This window comes from Carcharodon carcharias, chromosome 12, assembly GCF_017639515.1.
Source record: "Carcharodon carcharias isolate sCarCar2 chromosome 12, sCarCar2.pri, whole genome shotgun sequence".
NCBI classification, from domain to species: Eukaryota; Metazoa; Chordata; class Chondrichthyes; order Lamniformes; family Lamnidae; genus Carcharodon; species Carcharodon carcharias.
The window spans coordinates 19086741-19109292 of record NC_054478.1 but is presented as its reverse complement, the minus strand read 5'-3'; the positions used below and the strand labels follow the sequence as shown (position 1 = coordinate 19109292).

General features: G+C 43.1%; 1 protein-coding gene across 4 annotated transcripts in view; it reads right to left on the bottom strand.

Moving 5' to 3' along the window:
* Nucleotides 1–762: 762 nt before the first annotated feature.
* nhej1 (nonhomologous end-joining factor 1) overlaps nt 763–22552 on the bottom strand; it is a 254131-nt gene continuing 232341 nt past the window's right edge. For 2 of the 4 annotated variants that reach the window (XM_041201703.1, XM_041201702.1), the window contains 3 exons: nt 13641–13755; nt 4494–4615; nt 763–2781 (listed from right to left, as the gene is read on the bottom strand). In XM_041201703.1, coding sequence (XP_041057637.1) covers nt 2689–2781; nt 4494–4615; nt 13641–13755 — 330 coding nt within the window. In that variant the 3' untranslated portion in view covers nt 763–2688. Of the gene's footprint in view, nt 2782–4493; nt 4635–13640; nt 13756–22552 lie in introns of all 4 variants that reach the window. The other 2 variants (XR_005944627.1, XM_041201704.1) reach the window with 2 other exon arrangements.

Here is a 22552-nt window from a genome sequence, read left to right as displayed (position 1 = left end):
AAATGATAACACAGCTCAGTTGTTAGAACAGAAGTAACAGGTTGCTGTATTCATAGAAATGAAAGGTTCCCTGGAGGATGACATGGAACACTGCGTTAATACCTCTGGGACTGAATCCAATTTAGACAACATGGAGTGGGGATGTCCATCCCCGCCCTTTGACAGCTGAAGTCCTTGGTATGGATGGTCTCCAACTCCCAGTGGAATCCCCCTTGCTTCTTCTAGTAATTGGTACTAATTGGGCCAACGCCTGTTGGCTAAACCACAGAGATTATACCAAGCTGTTGTGGTAGGGTGGGGGTGGTTTACTTCTGAGCTTTGACACTGGGAGGCCAGACAGAGAGGTGACTCTGACCTGCGACTTAAGGTACGATTCCCTGCCCTCTTGCCTTTGACTGTGCCAGGAATTGAGGGACTTCCCCCTTCCGCACTCCCCAAGCTCTCCCCTCCCCTCCCCTTTTACCTTGTTCTGGCTGTTCATCTTCATGAATTTAGGATCAGATTTGCTGCCCAACTCTAGCTGGATGCCTGATGGCCAACAATACTGTGCAGGGGATGGGGATGGGGATGGGGATGAGGGGACAATGTGAAGTTGAATTAGTGGAAGAGAGCATGGTGCCTGGAAATTGATGTAGAATCACTTTGAAAAATTCAGAAAAACAAAAATAACACTCCAAGTGCTTTCGTTTCCACACGAGCACGGAAAAATTAAGAACAAATAAACGCACATACCTGAACGAAAAGGACCAGCAGTTTGCGAAATAAAAGAAAAATTAAACAACTTTATTTTCGACGTTCAGGTTTTTTAAAATAAAAAGCAAAAGCAAAATTTGTAAAAGTACTAGAAAGAGGTATTTACATAACGCAAGGACAGCAGCATTTTGCAGACTGCGTCAATCTTTAAAATGGAAATGGAACATTAAGAAAGCCTAGAAAATTCACACGTCATTCCACCGTGACAACACACGTGAACTAGTTTAAGGAGGAGGGAAAGGGGTGGGGTGGGGGGAGAGAAAATCATGATTAAAAAAGAAGTAGAGGCACTTGTGCATGGAGCCATCGTTAAGTCATTTCAAAAGCAAACGAGAACGAAGCCAAACTTCAGCCAATATTTTTGACGCTGGATTCGGCTTCCCGTATTTTTTAGCATAAAATCAGCCCTACACAAAATGAAGCAAAAAACAGCTGCTTGCCAAATTCATACCATCTGTTGTCCCCAAGTTGGAAATCTTGCGGACCCTTTAATTAATTAGACAAAGTAGTTACTATTGCTGGTACACTGGTAATTTGCAACTATTTAATTTTAATTTGGAGTAACGAATGCTGAACCTATAAATTTTGTTGTCTAACCGGATTAGAAATAAAGAGGGGTGTGAGGGGAAGAAAAAAAATTGCTAATGCAAAAATGGTGATTATGGGGCTATGAAATTAAAAAGTGCCTGCAACTTCCGAACTAAGTGGAAGTTTAAGAAATGTTGATTTTCTTTTAAAACAGATTATAAAATCGTTGCATTAAGATGACTGACAAGTTCATAAACAAGTACTGCCAGTCACTGGTCAGTGAGCTACCACCCACTGACCAAAGTTGTAAATTGCTGATATGATAAATTATATATTGCTTAAAACAGGTAAAAGATAAGATAATGCAGGCAGAAAAATAAGAGGAAAGAGAATAAAACAGAATGAAGATGACATGGGGAGAGGGAAAGGGAAGAGAATGTAAAAGAGAAATGAGCAAGAAGAAGAAGCGAGAGGAAATGAGGGAGAGGAGCAGAGAACAGAATGACGAGCAAAAATAAACCTAAAAGAGAGATAGGGACAGACAAGAGGCAGACAGATCCTCTCTGATATCAAGGTTATTGCTAACAAAATTACAGGCTCATTATTGCCACTTAGTTTACACCCTGAATGCCTGGGCAACTGCAGGGGAAGGTTCGATGACCTGCATGCTGTCATTTTGCTGGAGTTTCACCTTAAACACAACCATGAAGGAGAAAACTGAGCTAGCCAGCAAAGTCTGCTTGAGTCACAGATCACAAGGCGAATAGAAACAATAGGCATCCAAGCCCCTACTCCTCAAATCCTCCTCTACTTTGTCTTGCCATTCTGCCACTGTGGGTTTTAAAGTTAATTCCTGCTTCTTTGCTGATATTAGCACAGTAAATTTAAAACAAAATCACCCAGTGATTTTACGTCCTTTGGAAACAATTGTCACAGCAACCATCATCACGCAAGCAAACCTCTTTCAGTTGATGGCACAGAGTCGTGGAACCCCACAGTCTGGCAAATTCGATACAGAGCTTGGCTCCTCCTCCATTTAAAGGGTCATTGCTTTGGATCTCTTGCAGGGGCTCAGCTCCTGGCACTGCAGGGTGCGGGACTCCTCCAGGAGTTTATTTACGCTACCGTTAAATGTTGGGAACCTCAGAGAGTTTGACAAGGTATTGGTTGCAGTGCAAACTGACGCTGTGGTTCTCAACCTTTTGCACAATCGATTTTAAATAAACTTCGATATGGGGAGAGGAAAGAAATGTTGTAGCATCACGAAATGTATAATAATGCTGCTGCCGCCATCCATCAGGCTATTGTGTGGCCTCTACTTAAAAAATAGGGGTTGAGGTGGGAAGGTGGTAGGTGGGGCGATGAGAGCAAGTACCTCTTTTTGCTTAAAATAAGCCATTCTTAAAATCAACTAAAAATTCCTTTGCTTTTCTTTTTCTTCTGCTTCGCGATGGAAGGAACAGAATTTCTCGGAGCTGAAGTATGAAGACGATGGAGTGCCTGAAATATAATAGGGCGAAGTGATTAAAATGAAAATGTGCAACTGTCATTATTTTTCTGATCTTATCTCATTGTTTCCTCCTCCTCGTCCAGTGCCATCATGAGTGGGGCAATCCCTTCTCAGGCCTTGATAGGTGTCACTCCAGGCGAGCTGAACCCAGGAGGGGAATTTCCAGGGTGAGTCTTGTCCTTCACAAGCACCATCTCGCTCCACTGCTCCAACGACAGCAGGGCCAAGATAGGGCATTCACTGCATGGGAAATGTTAGGTATGGACTATTGTTCTTCCCCTATCCCCCGCTCGGTGGCAGCACTCCCTCAGTGCTGCAGTGGAATGTCACCCTGGATTCTATGCTCAAGTCTCTGGAGTTGGACTTGAAAATGAATCTTCATACAACACCATAAAAATCAGAGGGGATCACTGGCCATGTGGCAGGTTATAATGTGGACACTACACTGAATCACACCAAAGGAAAAATGCAGCCCAGAAGCATAACATGATGCTGCACCAACACACATGCACTATTGCTCTGAGACACAGATGCCCAAAGTAGTAAGTATCAAGTCAATTTTCTGCATAGGTTGAGGGCTTATAGGAGATTTTCCTTTTATGCAGAAGAATGTTAGGAAATGGAATGGTCGACCAGAAACATTGGAAAAAGAGGCCACAATTGTTTTTAAAAGTGAATCAAATAAATACTTGGAAAAGGAAATTCAAATGAGTGTGAGGGGAGAGCAGAGAAGGGTGACCACATGGATGGCTCTTACAGAAAACTGCCGCAACATGATGGACCAAATGCGCCGTAAAGCTTCTGTGTTGTAAAACATCCTATCAGAGGCTCGAGTGGATCAGCCAATCTTTTTCATTCCAAATCCTTTCCCTATTTCATGCCATTCAAACAGGAAGGGACAATTAGGCCCATTATGTTTGGCTGATCTCATCCTATCCTCTTTCAATATCTGTCGATCTCTTTCTTTCCCAGAAAGTCATCTTATTACCTATTTATCAAATCAATCGTTCCTATATACGAGAGTGTGAAATTGGCTAGATCTGTTCAGTGCCAATATTTCGTGCTAGATCTGAATTTGTTAGCTGTTGGGTTTCAATTTCCACAGTATTAGGATCATCCTCGTTCATCTTTGAATACTCCCCAAAGTATCAATGTAATGGTAAGCTGCCCAAATCTGCACATAACATGCTTTGCCATGGCTGATCTGGCCTCAACCTTGTCCTGAAGGATAATGAACAACTTATTATTTACTTCATTCTCAGGATATGGGCATCAGTGACAAAGTCAGCATTTGTTGCCCATTGCTAGCAGCCCTTCAGAAGATGTCGGGGAGCCTTTTTGAACTGCCGCATCACTGTGGTGGAGGTACTCCCACAGTGCTCTTAGTGAGGGATTTTCAGGATTTTGATCCTGTGACGATGAAGGATCAGCGATATATGAGCCAGACAGGATGATATGCCACTCAGGCAGGGGTGGTGAAAACTCAGAGGCGTTCCCATGCCCCTGCTGCCTTCGTCCTTCAAGACTGTGGATGTTATAGGTTTGGGAGGTGCCGCTGAAGAAGTCTGGGCAATTTGCTATTGCTACACTGCAGTCAGTAAACAGTATACACTGCAGCCATGGTGTGCCAGCACTGGAAGAAGTGAATGCTTAAGCTGGTAGATAGGCTGCCAGGCAAACTGTCCCCAAATTATTCACCCACCTGTTTTTTAACTTCTGAACTCTCTGCAGGAGTTGGCTTGGCCAATTCTTCTTTTGGTTCGATTGGAGGTATGTTTTGTGCTTCTTCGAGACTGGGCTGAGAATTCCTATTGTCCTCCTCTCCTGAAAATATCAAAAAGTGCTGCGATGGGAAAGGGTAAGGTCAAGAACAACGCATAACCTGCTGTTCATCCCTTCAGAAAATAAACCATTGAATGAAACGCAACCCAGCTCAACTTGGTGTCTGTATGTGTGTGTCTGTGTGTGTGTGTGTGTGTGTGTGTGTGTGTGTGTGTGTGTGTGTGTGTGTGTGTGTGTGTGTGTGTGTGTTTAATTGAAATAACATTGAGGAGAGATGTAAAACAGGTTGTTGATTCAAGGAAGAGAGTAGCTAAAGTAAAAATTGGTCCCTTACAGGTTAAGACTGGAGTCCATTATAAAAGATTTAATAGCTGAGCACTTGGAAAACAGTGGCAGAATCGGACAGAGTCGGCATGGATTTATGCAAGGGAAATCATGTTTGACAAATCTACTGGAATTTTTTGAGGATGTAACTAGCAGAGTTGATGTGGGGGAGCCAGTGGGTGTGGTTTATTTGGACTTTCAGAAGGCTTTCGACAAAGTCCCACATAAGAGATTAGCTTGTAAAATTAAAGCGCATGAGATTGGGGGTAGCATATTGAGATGGATAGAAAACTAGTTGGCAGACAGGAAACAAAGATTAGGAATGAACTGGTCTTTTTCCAAATGGCAGGCAGTGACTAGTGGGATACCGCAGGGATCAGTGCTGGGACCCCGCTATTCACAATATATATCAATGATTTAGATGAGGGAACTAAATGTAATATCTCCAAATTTGCAGATGACACAAAGCTGGGTGGGAGGGTGAGCTGTGAGGAGGATGCAGAGATGCTTCAGTGTGATTTGGACAAGCTGAGTGAGTGGGCAAATGCATGGTAGATGCAGTATAATGTGCACAAATGTGAGGTTATCCACATTGGTAGCAAAAACAGGAAGGCAGATTATTATCTGAATGGCTATAAATTGAGTGAGCGGAATGTGCAATGAGACCTGGGTGTCCTTGTACACCAGTCACTGAAGGTAAGCATGCAGGTGCAGCAGGTGGCAAAGAAGGCAAATGGTATGTTGGCCTTCATAGCGAGAGGATTCGAGTACAGGAACAGGGATGTCTTGCTGCAATTGTACAGGGCCTTGGTGAGAGCGTGTGTGCAGTTTTGGTCTCCTTATCTGAGAAAGGATGTTCTTGCCATAGAGGGAGTGCAGCGAAAGTTTACCAGACTGATTCCTGGGATGGCGGGACTGACATATGAGGAGAGATTGAGTCAGTTAGGATTATATTTGCTGGAGTTCAGAAGAATGAGAGGGGATCTCATAGAAACTTATAAAATTCTGACAGGACTAGACAGGGTAGTTGCAGGAAGGATGTTCCCGATGGTGGCGGAGTCACAGTCTGAGGATACGGGGTAGAACATTTAGGACTAAAATGAGGAGAAATTTCTTCACCCAGACAGTGGTGAGCCTGTGGTATTTGCTACCACAGAAAGTAGTTGAGGCCAAAACATTGTATGTTTTCAAGGAGGAGTTAGGTGTAGCTCTTGGGGCGAAAGGGATCAAAGGATGTGGGGAGAAAATGGGAGCAGGTATTGAGTTGGATGATCAGCCATGATCATAATGAATGGCAGAGCAGGCTCAAAGGGCTGAATGGCCTACTCCTGCTCCTAGTTTCTGTGTTTCTATGTTTAATAATGGGAAACAGGAAATGGTGGGGACCTTGAACAAGTAATTGTCTTCACAGTGGAGGACACAAAAACAGCCCAAGAATACTAGAAAAATCAAGGGGAAAAAGTAAACAACAAAATTTAAACAATCAATATCGTAGGAGAAAAAGTACTAGGAAAATTAACGGGCCTAAAAGCTGACAAATCCCCTGGACCTGACAGCCTCCATCCTAGGATCTTAAAGGAAGTGGCTGCAGGTATAGTGGGTGCATTGGTTGTAATCCTCCACGAGTCCCTTTAGATTGGAAATCCCAAATGTAACGCCACTATTCAAGAAAGCTGGGAGATGGAAAGCAGGGAACTATAGGTCAGTTAAGTCGAACATCTGTCATTGGGAAAATGCTAGTAGCAAGACATTTAGAAAATCATTATGCAATTAGGCAGTCAACATAGTTTTGTGAAAGGGAAATTGTGTTTGACAAACTTATTAGAGTTCTTTGAGGATGTAACAAGCAGCATGGATAAAGGGGAACCAGTAGAGGTAATGTATTTGGAGTTCTAAAGGCATTTGATAATGTGCCACATAAAAGGTTACCGCACAAGATAAGATCTTGTAGTGCTGGTGATATATTAGCAATGGATAGAGGATTGGCTAACTAACAGGAAACAGAGAGTTGGGGTAAATGGGTCATTTTCAGGTTGGCAAACTGTAACTAGCGGAGTGCCGCAGGGATCAGTGCCGGGTCCTCAACTATTTACGACTATATTAATGACATGAATGAGGGACTGTATTGCAGCCAAATTTGTTGATGGTACAAAGATAGTAAGAAAGCAAGTTGTGACAAGGATATGAAAGGTCTGCAAAGGGTTTAGGTAGGTTAAGTGAGTGGGTAAATAATTGACAGATAGAGTACAATGTGGGAAAATGTGAGGTTATCCACTTTGGCAGGGAGAATAGAAAAGCAGAATACTATTTAAATGGAGAGAGACTACAGAATGCTGCTGTATGGAGGGATCTGGCTGTGCTTGTACATGAATCACAAAAAGTTAGTTTGTAGGTATAGCAAGTAATAAGGAAGGCAAATGGAATGTTGACTTTTATTGCAAGGGGGATGGACTAAAAAAGTAGGGGAGTCTTGCTACAGCCACACAGAGTATTGGTGAGACATCACCTGGATAACTGTACAGTCTTGGTCACCCTATATACTTGCATTGGAAGCAGTTCAGAGAAGATTCATTAGGCTGATTCCTGGGATGAAGGGGATGTCTTATGAAGAAAGGTTGAGCAGGTTGAACCTATACTCACTGGAATTTAGAAGAGTGAGAGGTGATCTTATTGAAACATTTAAGACACTGAGGGGGTTTGACAGGGGAGGTGCTGAGAGAATGTTTTCTCTCGTGAGCGAATCTAGAACTAGGGAGCACAGTTTAAATATAAGGAGGAATTTACTCAATTACAGGGTCATTAATTTCTGGAATTCTCTTCCCTACCGAGCAGTGGAGGCTGGATATATTCAAGGTGGAGTTAGAGATTTTCATCGACAAGGGAGTTAAGGGTTATGAGGAACGTTTGAGGACTCTGGGTCTATATTCGATAGAGTTTAGAAGGATGAAGGGGGATCTGATTGAAACTTACAGAATACTGAAAGGCCTGGATAGAGTGGATGTGGGGAAGATGTTTCCATTAGCAGGAGAGACTAGGACCCGAGGGCACAGCCTCAGAATAAAGGGAAGACCTTTTAGAACAGAGATGAGGAGAAACTTCTTTAGCCAGAGAGTGGTGAATCTATGGAATTCATTGCCACAGACGGCAGTGGAGGCCAGGTTATTGAGTGTATTTAAGACAGAGATAGATTCTTGATTGGTAAGGGGATCAAAGGTTACGGGGAGAAGGCAGGAGAATGGGGTTGAGAAACTTATCAGCCATGATTGAATGGCGGAGCAGACTCGATGGGCCAATGGCCTAATTTCTGCTCCTATGTCTTATGGTCTTATGCAGGACAGGCAGGCAAGTGGAGTGAAGGCTCCAATCAGATCAGCCATGAATTTATTGAATGATAGAGCAGGCCCGATAGGCCAAATGGCCTACTCCTGCTCCTGTTTCTTATTATCTCAACTGAAAGAGGACTGTGTGATGAAATAGAAGTATACAATGCTCTACACATCCTGGGTTCGTATTTGCCATTCACCTGCAGTCTAGATTTCTCTGTCATAGCTCCACTGCTTTGGGAAAAGCAGATATAATCCGCCCCATAGAGATGAAGCAGGTAGAATAATTCTCAGACTCTTGGAATCAGCGAGTAAGTCAATATCATTCAAATTCAAAAGATTGCAACCTTGCCATATATCCATTCATTTTTTTAGCACACACATCAAAGCTCTTGGGTGCAAGAGTTTGACCCACTTTGGACTCTTTGGCCTCCAGGTGGTGTCACTGTGCACCCTATCAAGCAACACTCTCACACATATACCATCCACCATGTAGGTCAAATCTATCTACCTCAACACTCTCTGGAGCTAATGATGTTGTGGTGTTAGCAGGGAGTCGAACCCAGAGGGAGCTTGTGTTGGAAGTTTTTTTTAAATTCATTCATGGAATGTGGGCATCGCTGGCTAGGCTACCATTTATTGCCCATCCCCAATTGCTTTTGTTCAGAGGGCATTTAAGAGTCAACCACATTGCTGTGGGTCTGGAGTAATATGTAGGTCAGACCAGGTAAGGGTAGCAGATTTCCTTCCCTAAAGGACATTATGAACCAGATGGGTTTTTACAGCAACGGAATGGATTCAAATTTCATCATCTGTCATGGTGGGATTCAAACCTGGGTCCCCAGACCATTAACCTGGGTCTCTGGAATAATAGCCTAGTGACAATGCCACTATACCACTGCCTTCCCATTGTAGGACATGTGCTCTTTGCACTTTTTCAGTTTTTTTTTATTCATCCACAGGATGTGGGGCTTCGCTGGCTGGGCCAGCAATTATTGCCTACCCTTAGTTGCCCTTGAGAAGGTGATGGTGAGCTGCCTTCTTGAACCGTTGCAGTCCATGTGGTGTAGGTACACCCACACTGCTATTGGGAAGGGAGTTCCAGGATTTTGACCCAGCAACAGTGAAGGAATGGCGATATATTTCCAAGTCAGGATGATGAGTGATTTGGAGGGGAACTTCCAGGTGGTGGTGTTCCCATCTATTTGCTGCCCTTGTCCTTCTAGATGGTAGTGGTCATGGGTTTGGAAGGTGCTGTCAAAGGAGCCTTGATGAATTCCTGCAATGCATCTTGTAGATGGTACACACTGCTGCTACTGTGTGTCGGCCATAGAGGGAGTGAATGTTTGCGGATGTAGTGCCAATCAAGCGGGGCTGCTTTGTCCTAGACAGTGTCAAGCTTCTTGAGTGTTGTTGGAGCTGCACTCACCCAGGTAAGTGGGGAGTATTCTATCACACTCCTGACTTGTGCCTTGTAGATGGTGGACAGGCTTTGGGGAATCAGGAGGTGAGTTACTCGTTGCATGATTCCTAGCCTCTGACCTGCTCTTGTAGCCACAGTATTTATATGGCTAGTCCAGTTCAGTTTCTGGTCAATGGCAACTCCCAGGATATTGATAGTAGTGGATTTAGTGATGGTAATGCCATTGAATGTCAAGGGGGAATGATTGGATTCTCTCTTGTTGGAGATGATCATTGCCTGACATTTGTGTGGCGCGAATGTTACTTGTCACTTGTCAGCCCAAACCTGGATATTGTCCAGGTCTTGCTGGATTTGGATATGGACTGCTTCAGTATCTGAGGAGTTGCGAATGGTGCTGAACATTGCGCAATCGTAAGCAAACATCCCCACTTTTGACCTTATAATGGAAGGAAGGTCATTAATGAAGCATCTGAAGATGGTTGGGCTGAGGGCACTACCCTGAAGAACTCCTGCAGTGATGTCCTGGAGCTGAGGTGACTGACCTCCAACAATCACAACCATCTTCCTTTGTGCTAGGTATGACTCCAACCAGCCAAGAGATTTCCCTTCCTTCTCTCCCCGAGGGCTCCTTGATGTCACACTCGGTCAAATGCTGCCTTGATGTCGAGGGCAGTCACTCTCACCTTACCTAGGGAGTTCAGCTCTTTTGTCCATATTTGAACCAAGGCTGTAATGAGGTCACTGTTACTGTAAATAAGTCAGAAAGTGCTGTGTGGCAGGTGGCTGAATTTCCATTGCATTCTCCGGTGGGGGGTGCAAGGCTCTTCACTAACAGAAAATTCACTTGACCTCTAGTCGATTCATGACAAGAAACCATACCCATCTTCTGAAAAGCATCAAAACAGTCTCAAATCTCACACATATACCATCCACCATGTAGGTCAAATCTATCCACCTCCACACTTTTAAATTCCACATATACTGTTTGGTTTTCTCTTATACACATCTGGGAATCCAATGAGATAAAGTCTGCTTACAGTAAAAAGGCTGTAAATCATTATGCAATATACAATGCGGTGTACTAAAGTGAGCTGATATCATATCATTATCTCACTTTACAAGGTAAGCAGGTGTCGATGAGACTCTGATCAGAATTCACAAACACTAACTAAAGTTTCCTTTCCTCTTACTCAAATGGGAGTTGAGCATGGGGCCACCTTGACACCCAACTCTACCTCTCCATCACTGGTATCTGATGTCCAATGTCTAATCTTGAATGAGCAGTAACTTGCCACAGAACAATGTTGGTAAAACTGAAAACCATCATTTTTCTGTTGTTGCAAAGTATTCACTGGACAGGGACAAGTCATTTGGCCCAGCAGTTCCATGCTGCTGTTTATTTTATGCTCCACACGAGCCTCCTCTTATCCTACTTCATCTAACGTCATCAACATTCTATCCTTCTATTCCTTTGTCCCTCATGCACTTAAATGCTCCCAATAAATGTGTCTGTGCTATTCACCTCAACTACTCCCTATGGTAGCAAATTCCACATTCTCACTGCTCTGTGGGTAAAGAAGCTTTTCCTGAATTCCCTAATGGATTTCTTAATGACTACCTCACATTTATGGTCCCTAGTTCTGGTCTCCTTCACATTTTTTTACAACTAACCTATCAAACCATTTCATAATCTTGAAGACCTCATATGAGCCTCCCAGCCTTCTCTTTTCTATCCTTGTCACAGTCTTGTCAATCCCTCCTGATAAATATAATCTCCCGGTTCTGTTATTAGTCGTGTAAATCTTTTTCTGCACTTCTATTAGCAGCTCCTAGATTTTTCTGATGCTATCAGCAGAGAGTTTGATCTGGTTGAGCCTGGGGATCGGCAGTCTTGTCACTCGCTCTCTCTGACTGTGAGAGGGTTTCTTACACTGAATCTGCCCCACTGCTAGGACCAGCGCCTTTCCCCTTCTGAACAATATCTCGTATAGACCTAATTCGCCCGCTTTGTTATTGAACTTCCTGATTCTTGGTCTCATCGCCTCAGGAACTGATTTCTCAGGTACCTTTCTCTCTTACTGTCCATTAGACAATTTTCTTAATGGGCTCTGATTCACAATTCTCTACGACTGTCTTCCTTTATTCTCTTCTCCTTCTATTTCCTATATCTAGCATTATGTTTGAAACTGACTTCAATAGAAAGAATGGCATCAAACATACTTCCATAATTTGAATGAACAAATGAATGAAAGGGAGGTAAAGAGTGAAAAAGGGAGGAAGGACAATAAGGAAAACAAGTCAAAGAGAGAGAGGGATGGAAGGAAGGAGGGGCAAAAGGGAGGGAAAGGAAATAAAGAACTGAAAATTAACTTGCATTTATCCTATGGCTTTCAAAGCTTGATGCTTCAAATCTTTCCAACCAATCAACCACTTTTTAAGTGTAGCTACTGTTAGTACATAGGGAAAAGTTGCAGCCAATTTGTATGCAAGGTCCCAAAAACAGCAATGAGATGAATGACCAGCTAATCAGTTTTACAATATTAATTGAGCGATAAATATTGGCCAGGACACTGGGGTAACTCCATACTTTGCTTCAGATAGTATCTTGGGATCTTTTAACTTCATGGTTCAATATCTTCAATTGCTTCAACAATGACCTTCTCTGTGTCATTCACAACTCCCCTGATCATGAGCAGCACATACCAGTCCAAAGTTGGACATGGCTTGGGCTGACCAGTGGCAGGTAACAGGGGCGTCAGACAGTGACCATCTCCAGAACAGAAAGGCCCAGCTATCTCCCCTGGACTTATATTTTTGCTAATAGTATCCGGTGTGGAACCTAATGAAACATCTTCTGGAACCCATATTGATGCCCCCTCATCCACAAGCACAGACTTGGTGGGCAGAATAACCGCTCCCTGTGCTGTGCTATTCTATGATTTTATCCTAGTGGCTCCATCAAAAAATGTAAATAGGTTAGTCAGACATAATCTACTCTTCACAAAGCCATACTAATATACCTTCACCAGGTTATGTGTTCAAATCTTGTTGTGTGCTAAGAGTGCCAACACTCCAAGTTGATACTCAAGCAAGAGAACCAACAGGCCTCTAGGGGCACAGAACATCACCTTGTGGGGTTTGGTTTGCTTCAGCTAGCAAAAAGAAATGGCCACAGGAGTTCTTGACATTGCTGTGAAGATATTTTGGCAACATTGTAATTATAAACAACTACAATCTGACCTCTGTTGTTTCACAGTTGTCACTAGGATGAAATGGGATAAATCAGGAGAAGCAGCAGCTAATAAAGATTGCAGAAATGCTTCAAGGAGAAGTTGTACATCATGATGCCATGTAAGGTGAAGGTTTATACAAAATGTCTTTCTAGAGGTTGCCCAAAGCTCACAGTTCTGGTGTAAATAGTCCCTCCATGGCCTCAGTCTTCCCTATGTCTATAACCTGCTCCAGCCCTACAGCCCTCTTCCTCCAATTCTCACCTCTCGTCCTTCCCCTACTTTCTTCACTTCCCTTCCTACATTACTGGTCGTGCCTTCAGCTGCCTGGGCCCCAAGCTCTGGAATTCCCTCCCAAAACTCCCTGTCTCTCCCTCACTATCTTTCTCTAATCACTTAAAATGCTCCTCAAAAGCTACCTCTTTGACCAAGTTTTGGTCAACTGTCTTGATAGCTCCTTTTGCAGTTTGGTGGCAATTTTTGTCTGGTTACAATCCTGTGAAGCACTGTGATTTTTGTGATATTCGAGGTGCTATATAAACGCAAGTTGGCGTACAGAAACACTGATATCAGAGATAACTGAGAGTTATGAGCAAAAGTATAAATGTTGTTCTTTACAACAATTAGTATTGGAAATTTAGTATAATGCACCATTACTTTAACAGCCCAGCCATGCCAGTTCCATTTAACCAACATATAAGAACAAATGATCAGCATGATTAGTGGCTGGTTTTCAATCACATGAGACATTCGTTGTATGCACCTACCCGAGTCATGTCCTCTTTTCTGCCTTGTCTTGGCTGCTGTTACCATTGTGTAGAGACGCTGGAGCTCAGTGTTAAATAGTCTTCCATCTTGCACACTAATAGCCTCAGACAGACTCTGCAACGAAACAGATCCCGAGGTGGCACGTTAAGGGTGCAATGTCTTTCCAGCTGCTTCGCCATGAATTGCAACTTTTGGTTGGTGACTCGCTGGCTTCCCTTGCGCTCATACTGCATAGGTGGTTCCAAGCGGAGACCAGCTTCCTTCCAACAATGCACTGAGGTGTTAATCGTGGGGTAACAATAGTAATCAAACTCGTAACATGACAGTGGGAATTGGAACGTTAGGAGAACTTTGGGTTTCTCGCCTTCAGGATGGCACGAGTGCACAGGAGAGGTTTTAGAGAGTCACGCAGGATTTTACTGTGCAACAACAAGCTGCCTCAACCCAACTTTTTTTTTTAAACTTCATTTATAGGATGCGAGTGTAGCTGGTATGCCCAACATTTACTCCCCATCCCTTGAGGTGGTGGTGGTGAGCTGCCTTCTAGAATACAACCGAGTGGCTTGCTAGGCCATTTCAGAAATGAGTTAAGAGTCAACCAAATTGCTGCGGGTCTGAAGTCACATGTTGGCCAGGCTAGGTAAGGATGGCAGATTTCCTTCCCACAAGGGCATCAGTGAACCAGACAGGTATTTTTATAGCAATCCAGTAGTTACACATTACTGATTTAAGGCTTTCATTTCAGATTTTAAAAAAAATATTGTTAACCGAATTTCAATTGTCCAGCTGCCATTGTGGGATTTGAACTCTCATCTCCGGATTACTAGTCCAGTTATATAAATACTGTCCCAAAAGGAGAAACTGGTTTGGACCAGTAATCTTATTTCCCAGTTTTTACTGTTTTTTCATTCTGGGTTGCTACTGTTCCCTATCCAATTTGCAATTTGATATTGGAGAGCCATTGTGCTGTCTGTTAGGTCCAGCAAAGTGACAGAGAGGTGAGCTGAGTATCATCACCGTACCCGAGGGAACTAATATTACGCTGACAGATGCTGTAACCAAGGGACAGCATATATTCAAGGAATGTAGACAATGAGGAACAATAGCAATGGTATTGAGGAATAGACCAAGAGGCAGGGAAGGCTGAGATGAACTATATGATGTGACATGACCAGAAAAAAAAGCATTGTTGCTCCAGGGTCAATTCCAAAAACGTCACAACACCTAACGCCTCATCAGTCATGGTGCAGTAGGAAGCACTCTCCCATCCGAGGAACCCCACTCCAGAGACTTGAACACAAAAATCTAGACTGACGCTGTAACAGAAGGAGTTCTGCACTGTTGGAGGTGCCGTCTTTCAGAAAATATGTTAAATTGAGGCCCCATCTACCCTCTCAGGTGGATGCAAAAGATCCAGTGGCAATATTCTGAGGAGAGCAGGGGTGTTCTCTCCAGTGCCCTAGTGGATATTTAAACCTCCACCAACATCACTAAAAAAGACCTGGTCACTATCACATTACTGTTGGTAGGAGTTCGCTGTGTGCAAAATTGATTGTCATGTTTTACTACATCACAACAGCCACTACACTTCAAAAAATAATTCATTGCCTGTAATGGGCTTTGGGACATCTTGAGGTCATGAAATGCAACCCTTCGATTTTTTATTTTCATCAGCAAGCTATCCAGCTCTTGCTTGAATGTGTTGAAAGTATACACCTCTCGCATGTCCCTGCACAGTCTGTTCCACAACATTCACCAGCCACTATGTGCAATAGTTTAATCTAGGAAACTCCAAATGCTGTGGATGCTGAAAATCTGAAATAAAAACAGGAAATGCTGGAAACATTGTTTTTATTTTGGATTTCCAGCATCGGCATTATGTCGTTTTTGTTCTGTCATTTAATTCACAGCCACTTCCCTTAAAACAGTGCTGATCTTTCCAGTGCGATTTCCATTTTATCTCTTTTACATTGGTAATTCACTAACTTCTTCCAGTTCTGTTGAAAGGTCAACCATCTGAAAGGTTAACTCTGCTTCTCCCTCCACTGCCTGACCTGCTGAGCACTTCCAGCAGCTTCTGTTTTTATTAGAGTTAAGTCTATAAAATGTCCATCGAGCTTCCCTTTTCTGAGCAGGGTCTGTGACCATAAAATGGATAAATTGAGAGAGAGAGAGAGAGAAAGGAAGAGGGAGAAAGAGAAAATTTGGAAAGGGGAAGATCAGGAGCAGGAACAGAAATGCATCAATCAAATTATGAGATAGCTTGCACGACTGAGGTCTTCACTACCTGTTCAGGTGGGCATAACAAAATCCCATGGCATGATTTGAAGATAAGTAGGGAAGTTAACACTGGAGTGCCAATCAACATTTATCTCTCAACCAACATCATTAAGACAGGTTATCTGGTCATTTGCTTCAAACATTGCTTGCGAGAGCTAGCTGTGCATAATTTGGCTGCCTTGTTTCCCTAAAGCTCTCCATAAATAATTAATGGGCTGTCAAGGTGCTTTGGGATGCCCTGTGGTCGGATCAGGTGCTGTATCAATGCAAGTTGGCTCATTCATTTCTTTGAATGTCGAGATACTTCTCATGGTGTGGAATGAGTTAAGTTATCTGCCACTACACTATGGCCACCTGGGCGAACAGTGAAAAAATAAAATAATACAATCCTCCGGCAAACAACAGGATTTTTTTTGCAGATAAAGCGGCAAAGGTTCTCCTTAAATTAGCTCCAATGCTCGCTCTTTCACCCTGAGCGCAAGGGGCAAAGCGTAACAGATAGCATGGGCACGTTGTACGCTCAGCAGTCCCCTTGGGGAATACCTGCACAGCTGAATATAACATTGCTAGGCCAGGCTGGAGTTTGGACATGGGACAGTTTCTAGGTGCAGCAATATTTTCCTGGAGAAAGGAGCAATTAAGTTTAAGTGGAAGGTGATTGCCAGATCCAGGAATGTTGGCATTCATCCATAGATAAGATACCTTATATTGATATCAGTGAAGTGATTTCACCTTGAGGTTCTGGTGATGGTCATAAAGTGCTCAAGCTTCGTTCTCATGATTTACAAGAGCACCTGAACCCCTTGATTAGATTCTAACTGTGACCTGTCCTCAGGTATTCTTCATTCTATATATAAAACATCTGAACCTCCTGATTAGATTCCAGCCTGTAGCTCACCCCCAGATATCCTTTATTCTTTACATAAACCACCTAAGTCCCTTGATTAGATTCCAGCCTTTAACTCACTCCTAGGTATCCACAATGGATACACCATCTGAACCTGCTGATTGGATTCTAGTATGTAACTTACTCCCGAGTATCCATTATTCTATATATAAACCATCCAAACCCCTTGATTAGATTCCAGCCTGGAAATCAGCCCTGAGTACTATTTATTCTCTATGAATCCTCTGAAGAGGATAAAAAAAAATATATTGCTGCTTCCAGAAGAAGGACTGGAGAGAAAGTGAAGGCTAACATATATAATATATATTCATAAATAAATAAATGTGTCTGTATTATATAAAATATATGTATGTGTGCATAAGTATGTATACTTCAGTCCTCTACAATCATTCTGTGGCATGTCTTGACTCCCAAGAATCTAAAACACTTCAAACCAACATCAAAGCATGCAAATTGCATCACCTATGAAGTGGATTTACAGGCATATGAAGGAGGAGGAGTGGGCCATTCAGCCCCTTGAGCCTGCTCTGCCATTTAATAAGATCATGGCTGATCTAATAATAACTTGAAATCTGCATCCCACCTACTCCCGATAACCTATCACCCTCTTGCTTACCAAGAATCTATCCACCCCAACCTTAAAAATATTCAAAGGCTCTGCTTCCACCAACTTTTCAGGAAGGGAGTTCCAAAGACTCTCAATCCTCTGAGTGAAAAAATTTTGCCTCATCTCTGCTTTAAATGGCCGACCCCTCAATTTTAAACAGTGACCCCTAGTTTCTCCCACAAGAGGAAACATCCTCTCCACATCCACCCTGTCAAGTCCCCTCAGGATCTTGTGTGTTTCAATCATATATTGGAACAGCATAATGCAAAACTGTTCATCTCAATTTATCCTGCCTCCTCTTTGAATCCTCAAATGTATTCAAATCCATTCTCTACATCACACACTACATCATTCTTTGACAATCTCAAAACTCTGGAACTCTTCAACTGCCTCAGTCTGCCCTTTTCCCTACAATCCAGCTGTTTCTTAGGCTTAAGTCTGAAACCTCATGTAATGATGTTGAAGATCTGGGAAACAAAGTGGGGGCAGGGCGATGGCATTATGGATCCAAATGGGTCATTGAGCTGTCTTTTTGAAGGAGACACAGAGGACTTGTCTGCCCTCCTGGGTGGATGTAAACGATCCCACAGCACTATTTCGAAGAAGAGCAGGGGAGTTATCCCTGGTGCCTTGCCCAAAATTTAGCCCTCAACCAACTTGACTAAAAAGGGATTATCTAATCATCATTTCATTGCTGTTTGTGGGACCTTGCTGTGCAAAAATTGGCTACTGTGTTTCCTACAGTAATAACAGCACCATATTTCAAAAAGTACTTCATTGGATGGAAGGCAGTTTGGAATATCCTGAGGTTGTGAAGGGAGCTATATAAATGCATGTGCCTTCTTTCTTTAATCTTCTATACAGAGTGTAAGGAATATAAAGAAGCAACGGCTGTCAACTGGCTGCTCAGCAAAAGGCTGTAATTCATAGCACTCAGGTTTTAACTTAGGTGTGTTGCTGTACTCAGCAGCTTGTTGTTACTGTGTGACCTGGGCAGCATTCCTGTATGCGTGGCTAGGTCCATGCAATGTGCCGCTGGATAACTTTATCTGTAGGGACATCAGGAAATCCCCCTCCCTCCTTCCTCCCCACGGCAGTCGGGTGTGCTTCACCGGGTTTAGTGCAGTGAAGTTTATTGTTGGGCAGGAGAGATGCTTGTCTTTTGACTCCCCGCCCAATCCACTGGAATGCCAGGTGGATAAATAGTACGACGCATTTACAGCACAGAAACAGGCCATTTGGCCCAATAGGTCCATGCTGATGTTTATGCTCCACATGAGCCTCCTCCCACCCCATTAACACATCCTTCTATTCCTTTCTCCCTTCTGTGTTCATCCAGCTTCCTCTATGCTGCTCACTTCAACTACCGCCTGATGTTCCCCGTACTCGCCACTCTTTCACACACAAGTTAGTTGCCTTGTTTTCTGTCCCTAGTTCTGAACTCCCCCTGTACGTGCAAACATCTCCTTTCCCACCAAACCCTTTCATAATCTTAAAAGACTTCGAGCAGCTCACCCCGCAGGCTTTTCTTTCCCGTAGAAAAGCGCCCCAGCCTGCTCAATCTTCCTTCGTCAGTATAACCTTTTAGTTCTGGTATCATTCTAGTAAATCTATTTCCCACCTTCGCCAGTGCCTCTACATCCTTTATATAATAAAGAGGTCAGAACTCAACCTCATATTGAGACAGTACTCCACATGTGATCTAACCAACATCCTATACAGGTTTAACATGACTTTTCTATTTTTGAATTCTATTCCTCTAGAATTCAACCTCAGTGTTGCGTTTTCTTATTTTTTAATGGTTCTATGAATCTGCTTTTAATGATTTGTGTAACTTCTGCTTGTTAGCTGATCTTGGGTAGGGTAAGGAGCTGTCTTTCTACAAATGGACTCATTGCTCTGGGCTAAGGCAAGAGGGAACAAAGAATGAAATCAATCAGGATTCCTGCTCCAGATCGCTACCAATTGACTCCTGCTAGAAGGTTTAAGTTTGTCGACAGGATCAGGCTCAACTGTGAAGCCCTTCATGGTCACGTGGTCTGCCAGCGCCCATTGTCTAGGCTTGCACAACAAAAGGGTCATTGCTGTCTGTGAAGCTACAACCTAGCATGAATCAGGGCCTTTTAAAAACTTATGAACATTCGAAATGGGAGCTCAGGTCACTCAGCCCCTCGAGCCTGCTCCACCATTCAACATGATCATGGCTCATCTGTTTATGTATCAAATTCCACATTCCCATCTACCCCCAATAACCTTTGATCCCCTTGCCTAACAAGAATCTATCTTCCTCTACCTTAAAAACATTCAATGACCCTGTCTCCACCGCCTTCTGAGGCAGAGTTCCAAAGTCGCACAACCCTCTGAGAGAAAAAGATTTCTCCTCATCTCCGTTCTAAAGAGGGTGCCCCCTAGTTCTAGGCTCACCCACAAGGGGAAACATCCTTTCCACATCCATCTTGTCAATACCATTCAGGATCATACGTATTTCAATCAAGTCACCCCTCAGTCTTCTAGACTCCAGTGGAAACAACCCCAGTCTGTCTAATCTAAAAAGAAAGATATTTGTTTTTTTTTTTAAAAAGGATCAGCTGACACGAAACCAGAGACTAAGTCGTATAACACAGACAACGAATGCTGCCTGCTTTGGGACAATTAACTCCCGGCTGGCCTTGACCCCTTCTCCTTATGATATATAGTGAGTTTCTAGAACCATGCACTAATCCAGGGAAGGATGATTTCCGTGAGTGTTTCATGGACCAGGCACTCGTCACACCTCATCGATCAGATCAAAATAATAAATCCAAGAACTCCCGGTCCATCACACTTCACAGCTGATAAGAAATGCTGACACCCGCTTTATCCTGTAACCTACTCTGAGCAGAGACATTTCAAGTCAAAGCAGAAATTTGTTCTTCATATATTAGCATGGATAACTACAGCAAGTGACAACAACAACAACAGTTTGCATTTATAGACCACCTGTAATATAATAAAAAGTCCCAAAGTGCATCACAAGAGCGTTATCAGACAAAGTGTGACAGCGGGCCACATAAGGTGATATTCTGACAAAAAAGCCTGGTCAACAAAAGTTTGGTTAAAGACAGAGATTCTAAGGAGTCTTTTAAATCAGATGAGAGAAGTAGCGAGGTGGGGAGGTTTAGTGGAAACTGAAGACCTCAGGCAGCTGAAGGCATGGCCACCAATGGTGGAGCGATTAAAATTGGTTATGCTTAAGAAGCCAGAATTGGAAGAGTGCAAAAATCTTGGAGGATTTCAGGGCTGGAGGAGATTACAGAGATAGGAAGGGGCAAGGACATGGGGGCAGATTTGAAAGCCAGGATGAGAATTTTAAAATTGAGTTGTTGTGGGACTGGGAATGAATGTAAGTCAGTAAGTGCAGAGGTAAATGGGACTTGGTGCAAGTTAAGTTAGGGAAGCAGAGTTTCGGATGAGCTTAAGCTTATGTAGGACAGAAGGTGATAGGCCATCTAGGAGTGCACTAAAATAGTTATGCCTAGAGGTAACAACGATCAGGTAAAATATCAAAGAAACAGTAGCAATTCTTAAAACACCAAGAACAGTGAGACTGGAGGAGACAAACAATACTGTAGACAGGTTCAGGTCTATTTTTTTTAATAAAGTGGAGCAAGGGAACATGATTTTACAATTCAAATGAAGCCAGTCAGAAGAAACCTAGGGAAGATTTCTTCATACAAAAGTTCATGAGAAGGCCACAGATACAAAATTACAAGGGAGGCAGGCACTTTCTCAGGCTGAAACAAAAATAAAAATACCTGGAAAAACTCAGCAGGTCTGACAGCATCTGCGGAGAGGAACACAGTTAACGTTTCCAGTCCAGATGACTCTTCATCAGAACTAAGGAAATAGAGAAATGAGGTGGAATATAAGCCGGGGAGGGGGGGTGGGGGGGGGAGCAGGGTGGGACAGGTAGAGCTGGATAGGGGGCCAGTGATAGATAGAGGCAAAGAAGAGATTGCCAAAGATGTCATTGTTCCCTGGCCCCAACTGCCTCCTCTTCACCATTACTAAAAATTTACTCAGGCTGGTAGGGTTTTAGTGGGGAAAAGGCAACTGATTAAAAAAGCTTGACTGCATTGACTAACAAAGCGGGAGAACAAGTCCGATGAGGCTAGCGTTTCCATCTTTAGTGTTTCTTTCCTGTCTCTGCAAGGATGTCCCTTCCTGGTGCCCAGAGGAGGGAGGGGAGTAAAGTTCAAGTTCACTAAGGCCACAGAACGGAATGGCGTCGAGATGTAGCAGAAATGTTTCGTGGCCCATTGCTCCCAGGAAACCATTTCTGACTCTTGAAAGCAAAAAGGCCAAACAACATGCTCCTGGCAATTTGTTACCTGTGAACTTAAGCACTATGTAATAAGTACTCAAGCTGATCATCAATTAAGTCATCCTAGCCTAATTAAACACAAGTGGGAGCAATGATTACTATGGACTGTCAGATAGAACCTTAAGAGCTTGCCATTATTCCCAGCTTCCCCCAACCCACAGGAGCGTGTATAAGATGGGGTGGGATTATAGCACAGCAGGTTATATGTGGAAAGAGGAGGGAAAATGAGCTTGTTTCATTTTATATTGTTGGCCTTCTTGCTGCATCAATACAGAAGCATATATGTTTATGGAATAAGAGAAGGCTATTTGGCCCACGGTGTCTGTGCTAGCTCTTTGTTAGAGCCATCCCACAGCCAATCACTTTTTTCCCATTTAACATAGAACTGTACAGTACAGAAGGCCATTCAGCCCAGTGCATATCTTCTGGTTCTTCCAGTTATTCAATTTTCTCCGAAAGGGTAGAATAGTCTCCACCTCAACCACTCCTTCCAACAGGCCTTTTGTTGAAAAGAAAATTCTCCTAATTTTCCCCACCCTTGTAGCAACAACTTTTTGATGAGTTTTTGTCACTGACTCACCAACTGGAGGAATTAAGTCATTTCCTCAAAGACATCTCAAAAATGCTTCAGATGCAGAGAGTTACTCTGAAGTGCGGGGACCACAGAGGCCATTTTGTGCTGTGAAATGAAGAATACAGCTAATTAATCTGTTTTTGCCGAAGGGAGAAATGTTAGCTGAGTTCTCCATTCTCA